At 48.1% G+C, this 22,671-nt stretch overlaps 5 protein-coding genes across 5 annotated transcripts; 4 read left to right on the top strand and 1 right to left on the bottom strand.

Moving 5' to 3' along the window:
• Positions 1-1,760: 1,760 nt before the first annotated feature.
• On the top strand, positions 1,761-2,386 carry HER10_EVM0001429 (p-hydroxylaminobenzoate lyase; the record flags this gene model as incomplete). The annotated part of the gene is made up of 2 exons (XM_035471176.1): positions 1,761-1,864; positions 1,924-2,386. The coding sequence occupies 2 exons, from the start codon at positions 1,761-1,763 to the stop codon at positions 2,384-2,386; spliced, it is 567 nt and encodes a 188-aa protein (XP_035328870.1).
• A 3,887-nt stretch (positions 2,387-6,273) lies between these two features.
• HER10_EVM0007772 (uncharacterized protein) lies at positions 6,274-7,495 on the bottom strand. Its single transcript, XM_035477317.1, has 3 exons — positions 7,087-7,495; positions 6,839-7,020; positions 6,274-6,771 (listed from the first exon to the last, which is right to left on the bottom strand). Exons 1-3 carry the CDS (start codon positions 7,374-7,376, stop codon positions 6,299-6,301), a joined length of 945 nt encoding a protein of 314 aa, XP_035329648.1. The 5' UTR covers positions 7,377-7,495; the 3' UTR covers positions 6,274-6,298.
• Positions 7,496-8,582: 1,087 nt separating this feature from the next.
• Positions 8,583-10,031, top strand: HER10_EVM0010771 (glycoside hydrolase family 43; the record flags this gene model as incomplete). Its single annotated transcript, XM_035480220.1, has 3 exons — positions 8,583-9,267; positions 9,319-9,437; positions 9,498-10,031. Exons 1-3 carry the CDS (start codon positions 8,985-8,987, stop codon positions 10,029-10,031), a joined length of 936 nt encoding a protein of 311 aa, XP_035330029.1. The 5' UTR covers positions 8,583-8,984.
• A 1,453-nt stretch (positions 10,032-11,484) lies between these two features.
• Positions 11,485-13,323, top strand: HER10_EVM0009886 (uncharacterized protein). Its single transcript, XM_035479358.1, has 5 exons — positions 11,485-11,785; positions 11,864-11,900; positions 11,960-12,027; positions 12,093-12,460; positions 12,519-13,323. The coding sequence occupies exons 1-5, from the start codon at positions 11,594-11,596 to the stop codon at positions 13,096-13,098; spliced, it is 1,245 nt and encodes a 414-aa protein (XP_035329913.1). The 5' UTR covers positions 11,485-11,593; the 3' UTR covers positions 13,099-13,323.
• Positions 13,324-13,603: 280 nt separating this feature from the next.
• HER10_EVM0006568 (phosphoadenosine phosphosulfate reductase) lies at positions 13,604-15,151 on the top strand. Its single transcript, XM_035476151.1, has 6 exons — positions 13,604-13,989; positions 14,061-14,101; positions 14,243-14,629; positions 14,687-14,700; positions 14,789-14,833; positions 14,885-15,151. The coding sequence occupies exons 1-6, from the start codon at positions 13,763-13,765 to the stop codon at positions 15,020-15,022; spliced, it is 852 nt and encodes a 283-aa protein (XP_035329494.1). The 5' UTR covers positions 13,604-13,762; the 3' UTR covers positions 15,023-15,151.
• Positions 15,152-22,671: the final 7,520 nt, after the last annotated feature.

Here is a 22,671-nt window from a genome sequence, read left to right as displayed (position 1 = left end):
TGCCAGCACTGGGTCTTTATACAAGATCGAGGACGGAAAGGGGGTTCATCTCATTATCTGATTGTCAACCATAGATATGATTACAGGAGTTTAAGTCATGTATTTTGAACCTTAATTCCACGCTTTACCTACACAATACTACGAGCCCAGGTTGTTGAGCAGTCATATTAAGCATACGTGCGAGGCAAGCTTGGTGGTCGCCCCAGTGTCGCATACAACTTCCCCTTTTGGGATGGATCACCCGCCCCCCGTTGCAGCGCATCCATCCCGAATTGTGATCGGGGTCCAGTCCAGGCCCGGAACCATGGTAATCGCCTCAGCTAAACGTTTGTCGATAAACACTCTTGAGTTGCTTTCAGCTTGAATTCGGATGTTCCCAGTCGAAATCATTCTCGGAACGCTTCCGACCCATTCCGTCTGATCTTCTGTATGCCTCCAATCGTGAGAGGCGGACTTCGGAGACTTCTGTCAAGCTGGCATGCATTTCATCCCGCCAAGCTATGATTATATCGGCCTCCCACCGGCATCTGTTCCCAGTGATGCGGTGCTACTCCACCCTCAATGATATCAGCTTCTGATCGGCCGGCCCTAGCAAACAAGGTCATGCGCATCATGGTGTATGGCGTTGCATCCTTAGCTTCCTTGCGTACCTTTGATGTAGTGAACCGCTGATCCTTTGGATGTGTCTCGAGCTGGAAGCATGGTGTTTGCCACGACCAATGCGTCTGGTATACTGAACTTATCTTTCCCAAACATGTATGTTTCTCCGAATCTTACGATGCAGTAGGCAGCCCTGTCGATCAAAAATCACTTTATACTGTGCACTTCTCCTATGTTTTCTCCGCTAGACTGCTACATCATCTTCCCGAACCTATTACCCTCAATGCATCAAACGGTCAGAACGGCGCATAAGCCACGCGATTAAAGGCGCTCATCAAATTATTTGACAAAAATTAGTTCAGCAGCGGACAAATTTTGTCTCAGTTCTCGTACGTGCCTTAATAAAGATATAGGTTATGGATGAAGACGTTTGTATGTTCTCATTACCAGCGAGGCATATTTAAAGTAGACAACCTGATAAGAATGGGAGTATTGCGGTGTTAAGAGGACTTCTACGACGTTTAATAAGGTACCTTACCCAGGTATCAACCGCTATCTATTAGTCAACTCTTTTCCCGCTCACAAGAAATTATGCTGCTCAATTCAGATCTCATTCAATACTTAGGGGTTGTAGAAAATCCTTGAGCAAAGACGCTAGGTGAGCAACAGCACCATGGAGCTTATCACAGCTGGTTTCAGTTGAATGTAAACATGATTGATTCCACTATGATTCTCGAGAAAACAGCATCTAAATTCTAGTCATTTACCATCAGATATTGAAAAGAATGATGACAATCTCATCGCTGTCGGAAATGTTTGCGGAGATGCAACAGTACCCGATTCTATAATCATACGCGACTCTTCGATTCTTTTTTCGAAAATCCAGGGAGCAATTATTCCTTTGGCTTGCATGTTGGGTCCAAACATTCAACTACAAGAGCGCCATGTGAACGCTCATCTTGAACGGTCGCTTCCGTCATTGACACGCCAGGAAGCCGTGCAGCCGTGACCGACAAGATGTAAGCGACTCCTCTTCCCCGCACCATGTGGCCTTCCGGCTTCAACTACCGACAAGACTATCTCGGCTTAGGCATTTCTTCCCCAAAACACATCTGTTCACTATCAACCCCGCCTTCCTACCTGCTTTCTCAATTCAGAAAATGGAGAAGACAGATACAGCTGAGGTGCTGGACGTGTCTCAATGGCCGACGGCGGCCAAGTTTGTTTCTCGGTGTTGCGAGTTTTTGAATGAGGTGCAAGATTTGTAAGTCGTTTTCACTTGTGACGTGATTTTAGCTGGGAATCAATGATTGACCACTATAGAACACCCGGTAAAGCCTTAGAGACGCGACTCAATCAGCAGTTCGGACCTGGCAATCAGTACTACGAAGACTTCTGTTCCCATATCAAACAGGGTCTCGAAGAAGGATGGGTGGCGCAGACCGAAATTGACGGACGCAAATATCGGCGGGGCAAGATCTCACTCCCTTCGGCGGCGACAAGATACTTCAGTATCACGACTGTATTCATGGACAGCGATGCTGAATTTAGGGGACAATATCACGCTCATCCTTATGGCGAGATTAACTGTGTTATTCAACTCGATCCCACGGCGGAACTCAAAGGAATGCAAGGCTGGCAGGGTGCTGGCTGGACATCTCCTGGGCCAGGGACGCATCACTTTCCTGAAGTTCGGAAAGGGGCTTTGGTAGCACTCTTCTTTCTGCCTGCTGGTCGAATATCATATAATGCTGAGCCAGATGCCCCACAGCCACTATCGGTTTAGGTCATGAGTAGATCAGCGGACGGTTCGAATTCGGAGTTTGCCTATCAATTAAAGACTTCAATTCCTACGTAATTCTAAAGAGTGGCACAGTTCTATTCCACTGTTCAGGCAGTGAAGTGTTTGCGGATAACAGAACTTCAGACAGGCATTGTAAAGAAAGTGAGGGTTATAACCAAAAGCCAGGAGAAGGTACAAAAGTGAAATATCAAAGCAAGTTGCAAATCTCGACACAATCCAAGGCACGATACCCAGTCAAGCCGCAGGATGTCTGAATCCTTCACAAATAATCATGATCCATCAATCCTTGGGATGAGCCTTCGGCAGTCTCCTCAAGCTTGGACCGTTAATTTGTCTTGGCCGAGCTGCTCTCTGGGCGAGGTCTTGGCTTGGCAGCACCTTGCAACCAGAATAGTAAGCGTGCGAGACCGGGAGCCCACACAAATCTTGATCGTAAGTGGCGTCAATGTTGTTGATTTGGTCGCCAGCCCCAGACTTTGTACAGTCGATATACATGAGTGCATTGTTGGCAGAGCTCAAGGTCTGAGTCATGTAAGACGAAGCCGTGGAATTTGCGTTACCAAAGTGGGTATACTTGAAGTGAGGTCCAGATTGCTGCATAGCTAACAGATTAAGCAGATTCGGATCATTCTTGATGGTCGGGCCGTTTATTTGATCGACGCCTTCCCCTGCCGTGCAATCGTAATACATAGCGCCACCTTTGACTTCACTTCCGGTCGGGAACTTCTGCTGAGGCCAATCTTGAGCAGAAGAGCGGTCGCTGGTAGGGAGGTGATGAGTCTGATTTGGCTCTGAAGTGTGGCCTTGTTCAGCTTCATTGGTCATGTTGTGAGGGTAGGTAGGAAGAGCAGAAGCAGACTTCCAGTCTTTAGATCCATATGAAGTCCTCACAAGCGCGAGTGAATCACCGCCCGTCGATGATGACGAACCACCGGCTTTTGTTTCGAATTCGGCAGCAGAGTGCTCAGACCCAAGCAAAAGGCCCTCCTTTCTGTTGCGCAGGGGACGGTTCGCCATAACACGTATGTCTGATTGTATTTGGTGGAGTGTGCTGGCCTCGATATTGTGGATGATGAGAGAAAGGTGGGACTTGCGCCTTTCAAGGATATTCAAGGTATTCTTCAGATCTCTCTCTTTGCGAAGAAACCCCAGGGATTGTAACAAACGGCTTCTGCTCAAAATTGACTCGATGTCGTATTGATTTACAATCGCCTGTAGCGAAAGAGTCTGTGAACCAATCTCTTTGGTCTGGAGAAGGGGATTGAGTGATATAGAGGTGGAAAGATCATAGAGTTCTTGGAGATGTGTTTGATAATCTTTCAAGGCCGATGGCGCCTCTTTTATCTTTTTCATGAGCTCGAGAATCGCAAAGCAAGATACTGCAAGCTGGCTAGCAGCAGCCGCAACTCCGACGATCTCGGCCATAGTTGAGTGAGTCAAGGCCTGACAACTTCAAGGCGTTGTGGAAAGGATACTGATCATCACCAGGCGGTGAGAAGGGTAGGCCAATAGTTTTGCCCGTACAAGAGATTCTTGCACTTTGAATCTTAAGATAGCATAGTGGTGTGGCCGGAAGACATGCGGGCAGACATATGCGCCGAATGAAGGTTGCGATAACGTGGCAGTAGATGGCCAAGTTGGTCTCTGTCTTGGGGGCCGCGAAGTGAAGAAGTCATGAAATGCCTATAGGTGAGCTCTATACGTGTTGAAGATGAACAGAGATACATTCCACGTTGTGATGTAGGAAAAAATAAGGCTGATATGCAACCGGGCAGGGTTTATCCGGAAAAGGGGGCTGAGTCCTTAGAACGGCTTAGTTCGATTGGTTTGTGAAGAGCCTCACTGAGAAGATAAATTTCAGGTCATTGGTGTCAACGCAGGCTGTAGAGGCAATGTCGCCATGCTGCTGCTTTTGTGTGGTGTAGAAATTCAAATCTCTCCTCTCACCGCCATTAGAACATGAGTGTTGGATATGAAATGGGTGTACTCCCTGCTTTAGCTCAGCGGTAGACTTTGTACTGCCATGAACTACGAGTACTTGGATACTAGTGGGCAGTGTTTTCCATCTGGAGACTAGATCTCTCTATCTCGTCAGAGTCAAGATGCCACGACACTTAGGTAGCGGAGACTAACGTTCGTGATGTTTTACTGCTCTCTTGCGACCTAAGGTAACGTTATTGAAAAGTATTACTTTCGAATAGCACTCGACTTAACACAGAGATCTCCTCACGTTGCTTGCGTGTAATGAGAAGTTGAGAACCTGCCACTATTACATAGGAACTCAAACCCTTCGAGGCTCCGGGTACATGTCCCAATGCAAAAGTCTTGATTGGGTCAACGAAGCTTGGAGATGGTGAGCTGTACATTGGGGGCGAGACTTGGGCTTACTCCTATATAGAAGATGGTGGGCATGGTGCCCGATGTGTGTATATTGGCAGCCCTGTTTGTCAGACGCTGCAATCAAGCCTATCTCTAGAACACGCCACAAGATCATCTAGGGCCTCACATCTTTCTAGACAAGATACTTTAGTATTAACGACTAAAGCTGACTATAGTCCACTGCGCTAAGTGTTTTGCAACGTTATTGATACCGTGCTGAGAGAAGGTGATACCTGCACCAACGCGAGACTATCGGTCGGTCACGATGTTTCGCGTGTCGCTTCTGCTCGACATATTCTGACCGCGGTCAAAATGCAGGGTACGTCGTGCCCAACGCAGAAGCGTTTGCTCCTCCCTCTTTCACAATGGTACCAGACGCGTCGAGGTTGCTTTGCCTACTTGCTGCATGCAAAACTCCTTGTCATTGGGCAGACCCCTGGACACTCACCACTTGGCGCTTCACACCAGACGGCCCCTTGCTTCGACTTTGCCGTAGTGATGGCCACACAGGCATGGTCCCAGCCCTCCCACAACAGAAACATTGCCTAGTTTCCCGCACATTCTCTTTCCAACTTGGGCTGCCTTGAGTTAGGCTGACCACACCACCTTCCGAGTCATTACGACGACTGACTGGTCAAGCGAACAATTACAGTAACTCGATTCGCCGACAATGCCACCGAGAACGACGATGAACTACGACGCTGCAGGAAGACAAACCGAGTCCATATATCCGTACACCGCATCGAGCAATGTTTGCACCGCAGCCAAGAATCAGTACAACGGGCCTGTCTACGAAAACAAAGGAACGATCGTCAATAACATCCGACCAGTAACAAACAAGACTTCGTACCACTTCACATTCCACAAGAAACCTTCCACTCGGACGCCAAGGTCTTGCAAAAAGTGCGATAAGGACAACCCGGTTGAAGGGGATAGTTCCCGCGGTTCGTCCAAGACAACACCCACTTCTGACGGTCGGCAGATCTCGCTACCCAACAGCGTTGACCCAGCCAAACATGCACGTCTCCCACATCGGGTCGCTTGTCCTCTGCGTATTGATTGGATAAATTTCATCATTCGCCATTTAAGCATGCGGGCATACGGCCTCATCTGCGGACTTCTGATCTGGTGAGTTCGAGTGCATGACGAAACCTCAATCAGAATAGGCGCCTCGCTAACACAAGTCCTTCGACAGCTTGATTTCTTGCTACATTGGAACAAGATGGCACACCAAAAGCCTTCTTCGAAAACGCTTGGACACTCTCCGTCTTCTGGTAAACCTTATTTTCCGGCGCTGCTGAGGAGTGTACGAAGTACCCACCCTCCAACACTGTCTGGTCGACAGGTCGAAGACTCGTATTGAAATCTCGGGGTTCCACCGGAAGCGAAGAACCTTGTACCGCGGAAAACAAAAATATGTGGATAGGACGTGATCGGCACTTGCAGGAGTTGTACAAGAAAGGTTTAGAGAACAAGTTTACACATACGTTCTTGGCGATATCTTTGTCTAATACCTCAAGGATCTGTCATATCCAGAATAGAAAGCTTCTTCATCATGTACTCGTTCGGAACTTGAGTCACCCCGTCTCTAGCGGTGCTCAACGCAGCGCTCTCCCATTCGTCGCATAGACGGAGCTGCTCTTGACACTTTTGCCTGATGACCTCAACGGAGTCCACTCCAATAGGCACCCTGATTGGGAACGCCTTGTCAGCTGCTAAGCCCTGCCCTTTTATCACGTCCCAAATGACAGGTGGTAGCTTGTCCACGGACGATGGGAGGTTTGGGAAGACTTCTGTCGCGATCCTTCCCATAGCTTCACCATACAGGCCTTGGTAGTCTGCAATAGTGGGGTAACCAGGAGGAGGACCCTCGGACTGAGGCTTGTCTTCATTTTTGTCGTTTATGGCAGTATTGACACCACCGGGCTCGAAGATTACGGCTTTGATACCGAGATGAGCAGTCTCCCTCTGGAGACTCTCCACAAACACTGCTCAATGATTAGTCTCTTCGTCTTGTTTCGTTCGACCCCCCCTCTGCTGGTTTAGGCCACTTACTTGTGAGTGCACCTTTGGCCATGCCATAATGAGCCATAAATGGGAAAGATGCCCAGCCGAAGCCAGCACCGATAAACCCAAAGGTGCCTGATTTTCTTTCACGAAAATGCGGAAGAGCTGCCTGAACCACCTTCACTGCTCCAAAGAGGTTGGTGTCGAACATTTTCTGAACAAATTCTTCGCTGTAAGCTGTTGGTTAGTGGGGCCCCTTCGTTTCCTGCATGACATCAGGTTTTGGAGGTACTTACTCCGCTTCTTCGATTGAAGACAGGAGAGAGTAACCGGCATTGCTAATAACGAAGTCGATGTGCCCAAAGACCTCGACAGCTTGTTGCACCTGGGCTTTGATATCTGCAAGCGGGGAGGTTACATCGAGGTCGAAAGGTATGATGTTGTCCGACTTCTTGTCTGCGAGCCTCGCCGTCGCATTCCGGCCTGTTGCAATGACCTTGTCGCCTCTTGCGGCGAATTGTTCCACGAGGGCAGCACCTATGCCCGAGGTGGTGCCCGTGATAAGCCAAACGTTTGGTTCCTTCATTTCGTCGATTTTTATGTTCCGGGACGATTAGTATTCAGTGTGGCTATAGGTTAGGACAGGCCGTCTATGCGAGTCCGGTGGAATTGAAGAGGTATAAATGAACAACCTGATGAAGCGCAGGGGACGTGGTGATAAGCATCATAAGCTTACGACAATTGCGGAGAACTCAGTCTGACGATAATCCTCAAGGAGCAAATTGCATCAAACTACGTCATTCGTCTTACCCTACGGTGTCAGCAGAAGGGGCCTTCGGACACGGGATGAAGCCTGAACTCCCCTCAGAGTCCGGCCTCAAAAGTGAGCTGCGGGCTTCGGGATCTGAAGCCAAGACGGTCCTTTCTGAGCCGCCGAGCAGAGATGCCGGTGCTCCATCGGAGCTATCTGATTCGGCGCCGTTTCTCCCAACCGTCAGCAGTAGGACAGGAGTGTTCAAGTTATGCTTACGACACAAAGACTGGTCAGCCCAAGCTAGTGAGTTTTTGGGAGTCTGCTGATGATCTACCGTACCTGATGTGACTACCTTATCGAACTCTGCTCCACGTACGGATGTCGGTGTTCGACCCCGTCCGTAGGTATCTGTTGTGGGACTTCAATATGTGGCTCCACCAAGAAAGTCATTTATTACCTCTTAGTCTCGGTCCAGGAACTTACTGGAACTCAATCCGGCTGCTCTGTTCGCGTCAAGCCAGTTTCATTCAGTGTCCACATTCTTCTTCAATGAGCGTAGGTAAATGGAAGCCCTGGTGCTCTCTGTTGCCTTTCCTTCAACGTCTTTATTCCTACTCACAGAGAGCGAAGTAGCTCGGTGGAAAGCCTTCCAGACTGACAACAGCAATTAACGCAGGTACGTGGACTCGGGATGGCATGGGAGCATCGCGTATCAACCCAATTTGAATTCCTTTCCAAAATCGCTTGCCCGGCACCTTATGATTGGGCGGCTTCAAACTCGGCTTGCAACTGTCCCTACCAAGGGTGTGTGGATTCCGAGCAACCAAGCAACGGTCCAAGACGCTATTGGGACTGAGTTTGACTGGTTTCTTGGAAGTCTATTGGCGCTTAAATCAAGAATGCGTCCTTGCGCCATGTGATCATCCCAGCATTGCGGGTGCTTCCGGACACCCACGCGATGGCATCATGAACAAGGGGCAATAACAAGGTTCGCGACCGACTTGTGGATTTCTCCAGATGGTTCTCCCCGCAGAGCAATGTAGCCCTCCATGGGGTATCTTACCGTATCTACCGAAAGGGGCCTGTCTTCCCCAGGCGCTAACCCCGTGAACGGACGTGATTGCACCGTCTGTGGGGTTTTGTGTCCCCGCATCGTGAGAGAGCTCGGTAAGACGCTACCCCGACTCGGAGCTAGACAACTAGCCGCGCCATAGAAGAGCAACATCGATATGAAGCTTTGTTGTTGAGTCTGAAGAGCTCGTTTGCGACGGAACTCGAAAACTTGATGCCAAGGCCCTGGCGCCAACCTCGATCATCTCATCGCCACTGACATGAGTATATATACGATGGCAGTTTCCAAGATGCCTGTGATGCCGTGTGGGATGAACGACGACATTGCTTCTGTGGACCCACTCAACTGAATCTAAGGATAACTTTAAGATGCGCGTCATTTCCATCCTCGCCGCCGTCGCGTCGGCTGCTGTCGTAGCCGGCAATCCTGTAGCCCGCCAAACGTCCAATTTTGCCGGCTACCTGATCTCGACCTTCAGCGACGCCAACCCGAAAGTCCAGTTTCACTTGTCGAATGGCAACAGCGCGTCTAGCTTCAAGTTTCTCAACAAGGGTCAGGCAGTCCTCACGTCGACCGTGGGTACCAAGGCTGTCCGTGATGTCTACCTGACAACAAACCCCTCGCGAACAGAGTGGTACATAATTGCCACTGGTGAGTTGACTTTAACAGAGATGCTAGAGTAATTGAGCTAAGTCTTGCCAGATCTTGATATCAATGCTGCTGGCTTCAACTGGGACAAAGCCACGAGAACTGGTAGCAGGGGAATCGTTGTCTGGAAATCCACCAACCTCGTCGACTGGTCTGCTCCCACGCTGAGAATCGTGGAAGCCGACACTGCCGGCATGGTCTGGGCCCCGTCAGCCGTTTGGGACGATGCAAAGGCTCATTGGTACGTCTTCTGGTCCGCCCGACACTACCAGTCCACCGACACGGCCCACACCGGCACCGCAACGCTCGACCGAATTCGATACACCACGACAAAGGACTTTGTCACCTTCAGTCCGGCCCGAGACTACCTTGCCTTAGCGGGCACTCCCCTCATCGACCAGGAGTTCCAGTACTTAGGCACATCCGGCTCCTATGCCCGCTTCCTGAAGAACGAGACCACCAACCAAGTCTACCAAGAGGTCACTTCGAACGGCATCTTTGGCACTTGGAATCGTATTCCTGGCTATGTCAGGAATGAGAGCCCTCGGGAGGGACCGGCCTCTTACGCCGACAACACCACGCCCGGACTGTACCACCTCCTGCTAGATGACTACACTCAATATGTGCCATTTCAGACCAGCAATATTCAGTCGCCTAACTGGCAGGCTGGTAGCACTTCTGGCTTCCCTTCTGGACTGAAGCATGGATCGGTTACGCCCATTACTCAGGCTGAGTGGAACGCACTGAACTCGAGGTTCCCTGCTTAAAAAAGACTATGAATTGTTTATGCACAAGCATGCATCTTCTCTGTACATGTTCTACATCATGAACTAAATGAAAGCGATTCTCTGATATTGAAGCCTCATACTGCTGAACCTGTGCCCTTCATTGCAACTCTGGGTCTTCAGTGCCCCGACAATGCCGCCTCTGTGCATATCATAGTTGATTATCAAGGAGACAACGTTGGGGTAATTGGCTGATATTATCAGCTTATTCCCATGCGCCTAGTAAGGTTCCGGAATTGGAAAAGGCCTTGCCAACGAGATCTATCACCCGCTTGTCAGTAAGTCGAGACACGTCGGTCGATGTGGCGTCCTTTAAGCGACCGAGCTTTCGTGACAGATCCTTTGAAGCTGCGGCCTCCATCGAAGTTCAGTAATAACGTCTTCACTTGAGGTGTAAAGAGACGCCCGGCGAGACAGGTAGATCATCTTACTAGTTATTGTTCTAGCTCGGTCATCTTCAACACATTCAAGCGGCTATGTTCGTGTTCCGGCAAGACAATGCCGATAAGTACATTTGCAACTCGCAGCTCTTGCTGCGACCCGTCACCTGTACGAACTGCGAAACTATCTTAAAACCAACTGTTCTCGCCCGAAAAGTTGCCAGCAAAGACCACAAACATAAGAGCCTCGAATTCTTTCAGTATCATAATTCAACAGGCCTGCACGGCAACATGGAAGGTTTGCCATGGTGGAAAATTTGCACGTGAAAGCATCAAACACATGTGGCTTGCAGGCGTCCCGCCTCGGACTCTGCCAGCCTGGAGGTTGTCTCCTTGCAGCGCATAGTGCCGCGAGTGCGCGCAGGACAGACGGGCTGATTAGTAGTGAATCGTATCCGGTTTGCCGGAAACGCAGATCCTCTACACCACTCGACGAATGCCTCTAGCACTCGATGAAAGAGCTCAGGGAAGTGCGCCGGTGGCTTTGTGCTCCTTCGTTTCCAGCCCCAACGAAAATCCCGAAACAACAGGCCATAAGTCAGCCAAATTCTTCAATAGGAGTAAAAGTGTGGCGTTCGATGTCCATAGCCGCCTCTGATAGGTCGCCTGAATTCGCCATGGAAGCCAAAGCATCAATGGCTAACTGTTCACCCACGCACATTGGCCCCGAATTGTGGTCGCAAGGAGTCGGCTCTGGGCCTGTGGGCTTTAAGATCCCAGTCTTCTGCGTTGTGGCGGCTGAAGAACATCGTGGCGTGGCCGCATGCGGTGATGAGACTTGAGATGTTGTTTCCTCGGTAGTTCAGGATCGCCGGACATGGCAAGCTTTCATTGTTAGTTTCTACCTTTTTGGCGTCCCATGAATCTCTTTGCATTTCATTGTCTCTAACGTGCGGCATCCCGGGCCATGTGTCCCGTGGCACCCTGGCATTTAGTTTCCAGTTTCCGCAACGACTTGACAGATTGTTTCAGTCTTTCTTGGGTGTTCAATGTCGGCCTCCAAAGCCATCCGAGTTCAGAATTTTGAAAAAGCACCAATATTCGAAGGCCGCCCGTTGCAGAAGCTCCATTGACAGGGACGGGAGAATTTGACAAGAAGGCGCCATGCACAATACGAGCTTTACACGAGGGGACCCTACCCCGCCATACACGGACGCCACAAGAGCTCCATTGCTCATTGGCATGACTGCAGGGTTTCTCGGAATTGCATTGATATTTGTCGCTCTACGTGTCTATGTGCGGGCTGTGGTGTTGAAGAAATGGGGTTTGGATGACACTCTCCTCGTCGTCGCATATGTAAGCGCTTTCGTCCTATCAGCCCGACTAACAATCCTAGAGCATTGGAAAAGGTAGACACTGACTGAGCTGTACTAGGCTTTGACAGTACTCACTGGTCTTGTGTTTTCAATATGTGAGCTTCGTGAACCCATGGCAAGATGAGGGAGAATACTTTGACTAACGATTGAAAAGGCACCATATTTGGGCTTGGGATGCATGTCTGGACAGTTCCCGTTGAAGTACAGCAGAATGGTCGCAGGGTGGGTGTGTTCCTGTAAATTGAGGATGTTCACTGAGGAACCTGTGATGCTAACACCTGCTACAGGCAACGATTGCTGCAACTTTATCATACCACATTACCTTTATCTTCGTGAAGATAGCTTTACTCCTTTTGTACCGACGGGTATTCGCTCATCCCACGTTCTGTCTTGTTTGCGACGCGATGCTAGGCTTTATTGCGGTATTTGGTATTGCCGTAGTGGTGTCGTCCGTCGTCATCAGCGCACCAGGTTGGAGAGGCGACACCTTCGCGTTTGAGCGGTACGACCAGGGAGCGTGGTGGATGGCAACAGCTGCAGTTCACTTGGTGACCGACATGATCATATTCTTCATGCCGATCCCGCTTTTGAGCAGCTTGAATTTGAAACGAGCTCAAAAGGCTGCGCTAATTGTTACATTTGGCGTTGGATTCATGTGAGTTTGTGATTCATGTCCCGGTGAAGCATTGGTCTCACTGACTTCTTGATCTTAGCACGACGGCCATCTCTGTTGTCAGGATGTCTACTCTTACCCATGTATTCACAGCTGATGTGACGTGGGATGTAATTCCATCCCTGATCTGGTCCGAGGTAGAGCTCTGCTGTGCCGTGATTTGCGCTTGCATACCGACACTCCGGCCTCTGCTTCGGTCTCCGAGATCTACTTGCTCGCAATATTACAACCGACAACGGTCTGAAGCAAGCGCTGAGGCGAAACTATCTCACAAGCGGATCAATGGGGGAACGTTCGGGAGCCACAGTCAGCAAAGCATCCAAAACACAACGACGATGGATCTTGATCTTGACATGGAGATGGGTTTTGAGGCGAACATGGAGCCGGAAATGCCACCAGAAGCGCCCTACAACCAGAAGGGGAACATTCATGGGTTGACTATCGTGACAGACATCACTCCAGCGATGCCGGCTGGAGAGTCGGATGATGGATCTGACGTGTTTGGGCCGCTAGATGAAGAGCTCGTCACACCATTGAGCCCGCCTCCGAGGTCGTATACCAGCCCTGCAAGGCTTCTTCCGCGGTCCCGGCCGTTATCAGAATCATCCAACGAGCAGTGAGGAGAGTGGCGCTAATGATGGAGGAAATCGGGGGGCCGGTTTGTTTAGCAAGGCGTTGGGGATCATTTTATCAAAGCAGTAACACCAGGGTAGCAGAACAGAGCCAGAGCAACAAGTCTTTGGAAGGTGGTGCAATAGCAACTTGTGAATAGCATCAAATTGAGGGACACAAGTTACAATGGAAGCAGAAGGAATGGTGATAAGTGGCAGGCATCAGGGTACCTTACCTTCCATGTTGTTTCCAGAAGAAGAAGAAGGGCAAGTCCGAGGTGGAAATGGTGGGCCAAGTGGACCCTGAAGAAAGCTACCGAGTCAGGAACATGTGGCCTCGGCGCACCTGCGTTTTTCGGGGTCTCGGTTCCGGGCGGGCCGCTAGACCTGATAAGTAGCTCTGCACGTGCTGCGCTAAGCCTCCCAGAGAAGGCGGTGGACAGCCCGAGGCATCGGAGGTCTTAGATAAGCCGGCAAAATGGCAAGTGTCGCCCGCCCGCACGTCCCCGCCATCGCCGTCTCCGACAGGACACCGAAGTCGATAACTTTCCGCCCTATTCCACTCCTCCCGCCTGTACGCCTGTCCTTCTGCCACCTTGGCTCTTGACGACACTCTTCATCTTCCTCGTATTCCGTGATCGCCGATCTAAGCAGTCTCGAAGCTATCCACACAATGTCAAACGGGAACGGCGAGCCCGCTGCCGCGGCTGCCAACGGTTACCCCGCCAAACCCCACTCATCCGAGTCGTCCCCGCGGAGTTTCCAGGAAGTGTGCCACGAGCTGAAGGACAAGGTCGACGCTTTCTTAGCGGATGACCAGAAGACGGATGTTCTGCGCAATGTTCAAAAGCAGCTGCGCGCGTCAATGGGGGTCGTTGACGAGGCGTTGGCAAGATATAGGTGCGCGATGCGTGACACGCCATGTCAGCTCTTATCTTGTGTCCGCATGGGTCGCTAATGCGCCGAGGCAGCCTGGAACAGATTTCAATCTCCTACAATGGTGGAAAAGACTGTACGTGCTCACATCTTGCATTCTCGACATGTTCGCTGCGGTGTTGCGAATCGTTCGGATCGAGACATGGCGCCGTCTTTACTATCGCATACCGTCATCTGTCCTAGCCTGGCGTATGATACTGACATACCCCTTTGACAGGCCTCGTACTACTAATCATACTCCTCGCCGCCCTGGCACGTCGATACCCTTCTCCCTCGAAAGCCTCCCAAACGAACGGGTCGAACGGCACGACTTCCTTCCCTCCTGAATTCCAGGCAGTGTACATCGTATCGAAGCATCCATTCGCCGAAGTTGACGATTTTGTCGAAACCACCAGCGCCGAATACCATTTAGACGTAAAACGATATGCCATGTCAATGAAAGATGGTCTCGAGGCATACCTAGCAGACAGGCCGAGCGTAAAAGCCATTTTCGTAGGGACGAGGAGGACAGACCCCCACGGCGAGAAGTTGACAGATTTTGACCCCACGGACTCCGGTTGGCCTGCCTTTATGCGGGTGCATCCTGTAATCGACTGGCATTATGGTTAGTTACCACTACTGTCTGGTTGCTGTGTAATTGCTTGCTAACGCTTCTACGCAGCCGAAATTTGGGCAGTAAGTTGACACATTATACCGGGCCTTTGCGACAGCGGTGTTATGGACCTTGCTTGTTACTATTATAAGGATACTGACCGAACCTTAGTTCATCCGACATCTAGAAATACCATACTGTCCTCTATATGATCAGGTAAAATGATTCATTCAGAGAAACCAAAATTGGGTGACTGACATCTTCCAGGGCTACACGAGTTTAGGCGGAACGCAAGATACCCATCCCAACCCTCAGCTGAAGACTGAAGGACAGAACGGTGCGGGCTTCCGACCTGCGTACGAGCTTACGGAAGACGATGAAGAGAGATTAGGTCGCGATAGATGACGAAGAACCCAACGACTTGTTGATATTGATTTGCCGGACCCAAGAGAGTTGGGTTGAAATTCAGAGTAGCGCAGAATCATCATGAAGGAGCCTTTTGTATAGAGAGCGCATAGACTTGCCGCATCGCCACCAATCTACACTGATTCAATCTTCAGCCCGCTGCGATTCTCGCACGAATGACGGCAGCCTTGTGGTGTCAATGGGGGCTAGAAGCCAACAGCTGACATAGACAGGTGTCTTACGCATTTAGTTTTGAACCATCCACGGTCTGTACCACGAGAGATCTTTACGACATGGAAACTGACGAGGTGACACGAACTTTGCGCTCGAAGCCTTTCGTTTCCCTCATCTTCACTTGGTGGTATGACGACGTCGGGATCGAGGATCCGCCACAACGCTCACATCGCTAGTTGTCTCCGCTCAAGAAGCAGTCGATGTGTGGCTTTCTAGATCCCAGGAATTTCCAAGATGTTATCTGTCTGATTGGCTATCAACTACCATGCTGAAGAAAGTGCCGATTTCTCCATTTCCATCTATGCTCGGCTCTCTGTACGGCAGACTGCAAGAGGCACTCCGCTAAAACACTTTTTTCATGCGCCAAAGCAGAAATCTAATTTTATAGCTACCCTACTATATAGTTTTAAATTATATATTAGTTAATTAAACCGTATATAAGCGTTATATAGAATTACGGTTTAATAAATATAAGGAGTAAAATTTATATAACCCCGTATAATAATATATAAAATCGCGTATTATTATAAATTATTATGAAAACTTTTTTTATATAACTTTATATTATAGAGGTAATTACTATTTTTACTCTTTTATAAATAAAAGTTATTCGTTATTTAAATCTTTAAATTAGTAATTAGTTTATAGTTATTATAACGTAAATTTATAATAATTTTAATCCCTTTATAAAATATTATAAAACTAATTAATTTTATTATACCTCTTTATAAAATAATCTCGAAATAATTAATTAAAAATTCTTTTATAAGCTCTACTTTTTATATAATAAAAGTATTTAAATATATAAGCGCTAACGTTAATAAAATCTTTTTATAAGTTTTTAAGAGCAAGAATAAAGTATTTAATAAACTAAAAAAATAAAAGTAATTATTAATAGTTAATATTTTTATTACGTTATATAACGCTTCTTATTTTAAAAATAAACTAAACGGTTTTTAAATAATAACTTATACTAATATATAAATTATTAAGAAGTTTATTAAAAAGTTTAGTTTAATCGATTTTAATTTTTATTTTATATTACAATTTAATACGGTTTATTATTTTTATTTTATAACGAATTAATAAATTCTTTTAATAAAATAAATAGTATTATTTATTAATATAAAGAAATTATATAATATTTTTAAATACTAAGTAGCGTACGAAGTTATAAATTTAAAGAGATTTTTTTAAAGTTACGATTTTTATAAAAAAGAATTATTATTTATTAATTATTTTTAAATTAAAACCGAGTTATTAATTATTAAATTTTAAGTTATAAAGAAAGGAAAAGGCTATATAAAGTAAATATTAATTAAAACTCTAAATAAAACGATATATAAGGCCTTATTTTACGTAAACTAAAATATTCCAAAAATAAGGTTATTAATTAGTATTAAAATTAAGTTAATAATAAAAATAAAAGAGGAATTAATTATTAAATAAAAAAAAAAGTAGTTAAAAAAGAAGTACGAGCTAGAGAAAAGGTTAAAATTAAAATAAAAGATAAGATAATTATAAATTAAAGAAAAGCCGAGCTTAGTAATAGTATATAACTGTTACGGCCAGCTAGTCGTAGTGAGTATGTTAGCAGAAGTTGAGGCTGCGATAACTAAGTAAACAGTGTCGTAGTCGTGGATAGCTTCCCTGAAGCTATGTCTGTAAATCGTAAGGTGGGTAAGGCTTCGGTGATCAATCGTAGTCTTGTCAGAAGGGGTTCTCAGTGAAGATAGCTGAAAGCGATCGTAAGATCTGATACTAAGTTGATTGCTGAAGAAGCTATGGAAGTCTGTCCTTGTGCCCGGCTCAAGTCCACACTATATACAAGTCTCGTTCCTGAACATATTCTTTGTCCGTATGTTTACCCAACGGTTCCCGTGTTCTGAACATACGGGTTCCGTATCGAAAGGACGGACCCCGTATCTCGAACGTACGGAGTTCCTTATCTCTTATCGTCACGTGACTTGTCCCATAGTTCTTCCGTCCCGAGAGGAGTCGCCCTGAGTTCGTGTTCCCGCATATATGGTGTGGTAGCCGCCGTAGGTCCTGTGGGGCAGGCCCTGGCCTTGTCATGCGTGTTGGGTCGTAACATCAGCTCCTCCTCTCAAAGGTCTAGTCCTCTAGGCCTATAAGTAGGTCCCTGTTCCCAGGTTGGGGAATCATCGCTTGCCTTTCTAGCGCAATGTGCTGACACGATGTCAGGTCGTGTTGAAAAACGTTCTTTGAAAAACACTATCTCGAAACTTCGGTCGGCTTGTGACGACGTGTTTGATCGTTTTGGTTCTAGCGACGTTATGCCCTGCACTCGGTGTTTTCGCGCCAAACGTCCATGTCGGATGGCTGATGGCGCCAAAACGTGCCAAGGCTGCAAAACCTGAAGCGTTCTTGCGATGGTCTCGTTGTGGCATCGAGTCGTTCGTGCGCCGTTGTTCCGGTTTCTTAGGCTGACTATTTCGTAGTGCAACGGCTGAGTGACCAGCGTCAAGAATGGAAGAGAAGGAGGAGCAGGCTAGCGACGCCTTGCTCGATCTTCATGAAAACTGGCTCGGATACAGTCAGAGGTTGCTGAGGCAGCGGGCCGTCTTGCTCGTATCCGGGCGATCCAGAAAGTGAAGGAGAGGCATGTGGAAACTTTTGCTCGTGGTATGCAGGAGTTGGAAGAAGAGGATGGTGTTCTTCCTGCGCTGGATGCTCACGAGCGGTGGGTCGTGAGCGATCTCCAGGCTGCTGGCGTTTCTAATGATGCCGACTGGCCTTCTTTCGGGATTGGCGACGAGTTCGCGTCCCTGGGGCCGTTGGTGTCGTCTTCTGGTAATCCTCGAGAAGCTGTCGAGAGTTCTGGAGGTTCGTGACGGGTTCATGTGTTTTCCTCGTGTCCGTAGTTTTTCCATTTGATTAAGAATTCTTTTGTTTCGTTCCTGACTCTATGGTCGATGATTTTTCGACTTCGTATTCTGGTTCATTGGGTTCCACGATGATGCAATCTTCTGTGTGTGAGCCCTTAGGTGCTGGTTCGAGAAGTGAAATGAAAGACTGGATGACACTTCATCGTGTCTGGTAGTCTCAACTTGTAGTTGACGTTTGAGACTTTCTGAATGATTTCGAAAGGTCCGAGCTTTTGTAGTCCAGTTTGTCGCTTGGTCGTTTTGTTTTGATGTTGCGGCGAAGGAGGTAGGCGCTATCTCCTTCCAAGGTTGGTCCTCCAATCCTTGATCTATTCGCGTTTTTCTTCATGCGTTGACGTACAAACTCGAGATCCAAAGATGCTTTCTTCTGGATTTCTTTGAGTTTTGCCACGCTGGCCACTGCTTTAACAGCTTGTGGTCCTTGTCGTGCTTCTCCGTACACTGTTGGCTGATATCCGTAGTTCAAGTAGAACGGGATTCTCTTGTGCTTTCGCCAACTGCGCTGTTGTATGCGAATTGGGCCATTGGTAACAATGTTACCCAGTTGTTCTGATCGTAGTTCACATAACAACGGAGGTATGTCTCGAGAATCTGGTTGATTCTTTCTGTCTGTCCATCGGTCTGCGGGTGGAAAGAGGTTGACAGTTTGTGATCTGTACCAAGTTGCGAGATCAGGATCTCCAAAACTTTGAAGTAAACAGAGAGCCTCTGTCAGAGATATTTCCTTCGGCGTACCGTGGTTGGCAACAACGATTTTGAGGAACGTGTACGCTAACCTCTGCGCTGCTGGCCTCTTTGTAAGGTATAAAGTGGGCGAACTTGGTGAGTCGATCGACTATAACCAAGATGCTGTCGTACCATACGTTCGTGAGTGGTTCTTTGGACTTTGGTAGTTTGACGATAAAGTCCCATGAGATTGATTGCCATGCTTCCGGTGGTTGCAATGGTTGCAGCTCGCCATAGGGCTTGTGCGGGCTGTTCTTGCTTTTCTTGCAGGTCGCACAGTCCTTAATTGCTTCCGCAATTTCTGCGCGTGTGGCGGATTTGTCGTAGTGCTGGCGAATCCGTTTCCACGTTTTGTAACTCCTTGGTGACCGTGTGCAGGTGCACTGTGAATTTCCATGATGAGCTCAGGGGTCCTTCCAGTCGGGCTGGTACTGATCCTTCTGGCTATCATAAGAAGCTTCGTAGTTGGTACAAGGCTACCGTCTTCTTCTTGTTTGAGGATAACCTGTGTCTCCTCGGGGACCGTGACTTCGTGGTCGGGTCTTCTGCTGAGAGCGTCTGCTCTGCTGTTTTCTGAACCTTTCCGATAAATGATTCGGAAGTTGTATTCAGATAGGAACTCGCTCCATCTGACTTGTCGTTTGTTCAGGTTCTTGTTTGTCGAAGTTCGCGAGATTCTTGTGGTCTGTGTAGACTGTGACTTCATGCTTGGTTCCGGATAACTGTGGTCTCCATTCTCGAAATGCTTCGATGATGGCCATCAGTTCTTTGTCGGATTTGCCAATTCAATTCTGCTCCGTGAAATGCTTTGGAGTAGAAACAACAGTGAAGCTTTCCTTGTTCGTCTCGTTGTCCCAAGACCGCTCCCATGGCGAAGTCTGAGGCGTCAGTCTCGACTTCAAAGGGCTTCCGGGGGTCTGGAATTCTGGTAACTGGTTCCGAGACGACCATATTTTTGACCTTGGTGAATGCTTCTTCGCACTTGGGATCCCAAATGAATGGGGCATCCTTTCGTGTCAAGTTGTTGAGAGGTCTGACGATGTTGGCATAGTCCTTGAGAAATCGTCGATAGAAGTTGACGAATCCAAGAATCCTTGTACGTCCTTGACGTTCTGCGGTGTAGGCCAGTCCCGACTGCTTCCACCTTTGATGCTTGCATGTGGATTTGTCCTGGCGTGATGGTGTATCCGAGGAAGTCTCTTCTGTACGTGAAACTCGCACTTGGAGGTTCGGCGTACAGTTTGGCATCCTGGAGTTTCTGAAATACCATGTGGACATGCTCCTTGTGTGTTTCGAGGTCGGGAGAGAAGATGAGAACATCATCAATGTAGACAACAACAAAGATGTCAACGAACTCCCGGAGTACGTGGTTGACCATCGTTTGAAAGGTTGCCGAGCATTGGTAAGTCCGAAGGGCATGACGAGGTACTCGAAGAGTCCTCTGCGAGTCCGAAATGCCGTCTTCCACTCGTCTCCTTCCTTGATTCGAATCTGGTTGAATGCTTCCTTGAGATCTATCGCGGTGAACCAGTTGGCTCCGTGAAGTAGGTCTCTGAGCTCAGTGATGAGGGGTAAAGGATAGCAATTCTTCTTCGTGATTTCGTTGAGTTTCCTGTAGTCGATAACTGGTCTCGATTTTCCTCCTTTCTTTGGTACGAAGAATAAGGGAATCCTGGGATTTTTCGAAGGTCGAATATGTCCCTTTTCGAGCTTCTCGTCGATGTACTCGTCGAGATAGTCTTGTTCTTCTTGATTCATAGGGTATAAGTCAAACCCCCCACTTCCTGGCACCCCCCTGTTTCTGGCACCCACAAAAACGATGGGATCACAACCCAACCTCCTCATTACTATTAACTATTGATCCTCAACCACACCCACTACAATACAACTGCCAGCCTCACTAGGGCATTCAGAGTCGCTGGATTCAGCCGTAATAACCTCCTTTTCACCCGCTTCGATTTGAGCCCGATGGATATCCCTGATGTTCGCAAACTTCGTGTTGGGATCGATCTGAACAGTCTTCCTCTTCCTAACTGCAGCGTTGGTAACTTGAGCCCTCAGGTGAGCCAGCTGCTGGGCAGCTGCCAGTTGCCAGGCCTGCTCTGTGAAGCCTTTTTCACCTTCCTGAACAGCAGCCGTTGAGTGCTGGTATCATTGTCGAGTTGTGTATAAGTGCAGTTGACCGCTGAGCTCTGCCAGCTTCCTGGGTGTCGACCAGACCACTGCAGAGGAAGCAGAATCCCATGGCTCAACAGGGGTAGTTTGTTGACCATTATGGCATCGCTTTTTGCCCCGACTGGTTGGTTTGGGTGTGGTGGGCTTAGCAGAAGGCTCAGGTAATACCATAGGGTTCATCAGGGCTTAACCATCGCTACAGGGTGTAGACCAGTCCACTTCCAACCACTTCTGATGTTCGAGACTGATAGACCAGCAAGTCGAGCCTTCTGGTAACAGTCCAGGAAGTTCCTTTTACCTATAATGGTAGAGTCGTTCCATTGAGACAAGTAACCGAGCTCCTTCCGATAGGCTGACTTAACAGGGCTGAAGACAGACTGGTCAAGTGGCTGGAGGACATGAGAGAGTGTGGTGGTAAGAACAGTAAATGGATATTGTTAATATAGCAATTCCACATGAAGTCTGTCGTCGTATGACTCCCATGCCCATCCACAATCAACAGTCGAGCCTCGCCCTCAGCCTCCAGGCATAGTCTGTGGATAAACACCTTCTCTAACCATTCAATGGCAGTTAAGTCTGTAGTCCAGCCATTATCTGTTGCTGTAAACTCCCACCCATCGTATGGAACCAGATGTAATGGAAACCACTGTTGTTGGACCGTCTTCCCTTGAAAATGATAAGAGGACGAAGTGCCCTACCCAAGGCTGAGATACACTCAATGATAGAGACCCATGCCCTCGACCCAGGTTGTTTGTTTGCGAACAGACGTCGTCTCAGCCATGCCCAGCACTAACCCATTAGCTCCTGACCCTCGAGGATGCCAGTCTCATCCATATTATATCTGTTGGCTGGTTTGATGTCCTTGATCTCAGGGATAGCAAGGAACTTAAACCAGTTCCTAATGACCTCAGTAGATGCCCCATTAACGCGTCTAGAATCGATGGAACGACTTCTCTGAACCTTAATGATAGGGTTCCTTCTCACGAAGGCATAGATCCAGCCTTTCCTAATGGTTTGGTATCCCCAGCAGCAGCCAGAACTCGCTCTGCGAATTCCTTCACCTGTTGGTGCGTTGGTGCGAGGCCCAGCGAAGCCTGAATGCGAACCCATTGTGCCAGCTTACTCTCCTGGTCAGGAGACAGCCTCTGCCAGTCAGCAAAAGCCACTTTCCTAGTCTGACCACCTTGGAGACGTAGTTGGAGGGTTGATCGTGGTATCCCATACTCCAATGAGGCTCTCTTTGACTCTTGCCGTTTGAGATGTCCTCGAGAGCCTGACGAAGCTGATCTTCGGTATATTGAGGCATTAGATATAGAAGAAGGTATGTAAAAATGAGCCCATTTGGACTCGAATTGAAAATGTTGTGATAAAGGGGTTGGCATGGGTGCGTTGTGGTGGATTTTCGCGTTTTTGTGTGCCAGAAACAGGGGTGCCGGGAAGTGGGGTTTGACTTATTGGATAGAACCCGTTGCGTTCCTTCTTTGAGTTCGATTTCCATATCCCAGCTGCTGTGTTCTGGTAACCCTGTTTCTTCAGGTTCCATGAATAGTTTCGTGTATCCGGTACTCCTCGGGTATAGTCTGGAGTCGTTGCGATCCTCGATCG

This window comes from Colletotrichum scovillei, assembly GCF_011075155.1.
Source record: "Colletotrichum scovillei strain TJNH1 chromosome Unknown Contig00009, whole genome shotgun sequence".
Lineage (NCBI taxonomy): Eukaryota > Fungi > Ascomycota > Sordariomycetes > Glomerellales > Glomerellaceae > Colletotrichum > Colletotrichum scovillei.
This window is presented reverse-complemented; position numbering and strand designations above follow the sequence as displayed.

What these genes read in the sequence shown, in the direction of transcription:
- HER10_EVM0007772 (XM_035477317.1), bottom strand. Translation starts at nt 7,376, where the DNA reads ATGAAGGAACCAAACGTTTGGCTTATCACGGGCACCACCTCGGGCATA. An exon ending in TCTTCAATCGAAGAAGCGGA is followed by an intron (nt 7,021 to 7,086) that starts GTAAGTACCTCC and finishes AACAGCTTACAG; the next exon opens with CGAAGAATTTGTTCAGAAAA. An exon ending in GGCCAAAGGTGCACTCACAA is followed by an intron (nt 6,772 to 6,838) that starts GTAAGTGGCCTA and finishes ATCATTGAGCAG; the next exon opens with TGTTTGTGGAGAGTCTCCAG.
- HER10_EVM0006568 (XM_035476151.1), top strand. Translation starts at nt 13,763, where the DNA reads ATGTCAAACGGGAACGGCGAGCCCGCTGCCGCGGCTGCCAACGGTTAC. An exon ending in GAGGCGTTGGCAAGATATAG is followed by an intron (nt 13,990 to 14,060) that starts GTGCGCGATGCG and finishes GCGCCGAGGCAG; the next exon opens with CCTGGAACAGATTTCAATCT. An exon ending in CTACAATGGTGGAAAAGACT is followed by an intron (nt 14,102 to 14,242) that starts GTACGTGCTCAC and finishes CCCCTTTGACAG; the next exon opens with GCCTCGTACTACTAATCATA.
- HER10_EVM0009886 (XM_035479358.1), top strand. Translation starts at nt 11,594, where the DNA reads ATGCACAATACGAGCTTTACACGAGGGGACCCTACCCCGCCATACACG. An exon ending in TACAGCAGAATGGTCGCAGG is followed by an intron (nt 12,028 to 12,092) that starts GTGGGTGTGTTC and finishes CACCTGCTACAG; the next exon opens with GCAACGATTGCTGCAACTTT. An exon ending in ACATTTGGCGTTGGATTCAT is followed by an intron (nt 12,461 to 12,518) that starts GTGAGTTTGTGA and finishes TCTTGATCTTAG; the next exon opens with CACGACGGCCATCTCTGTTG.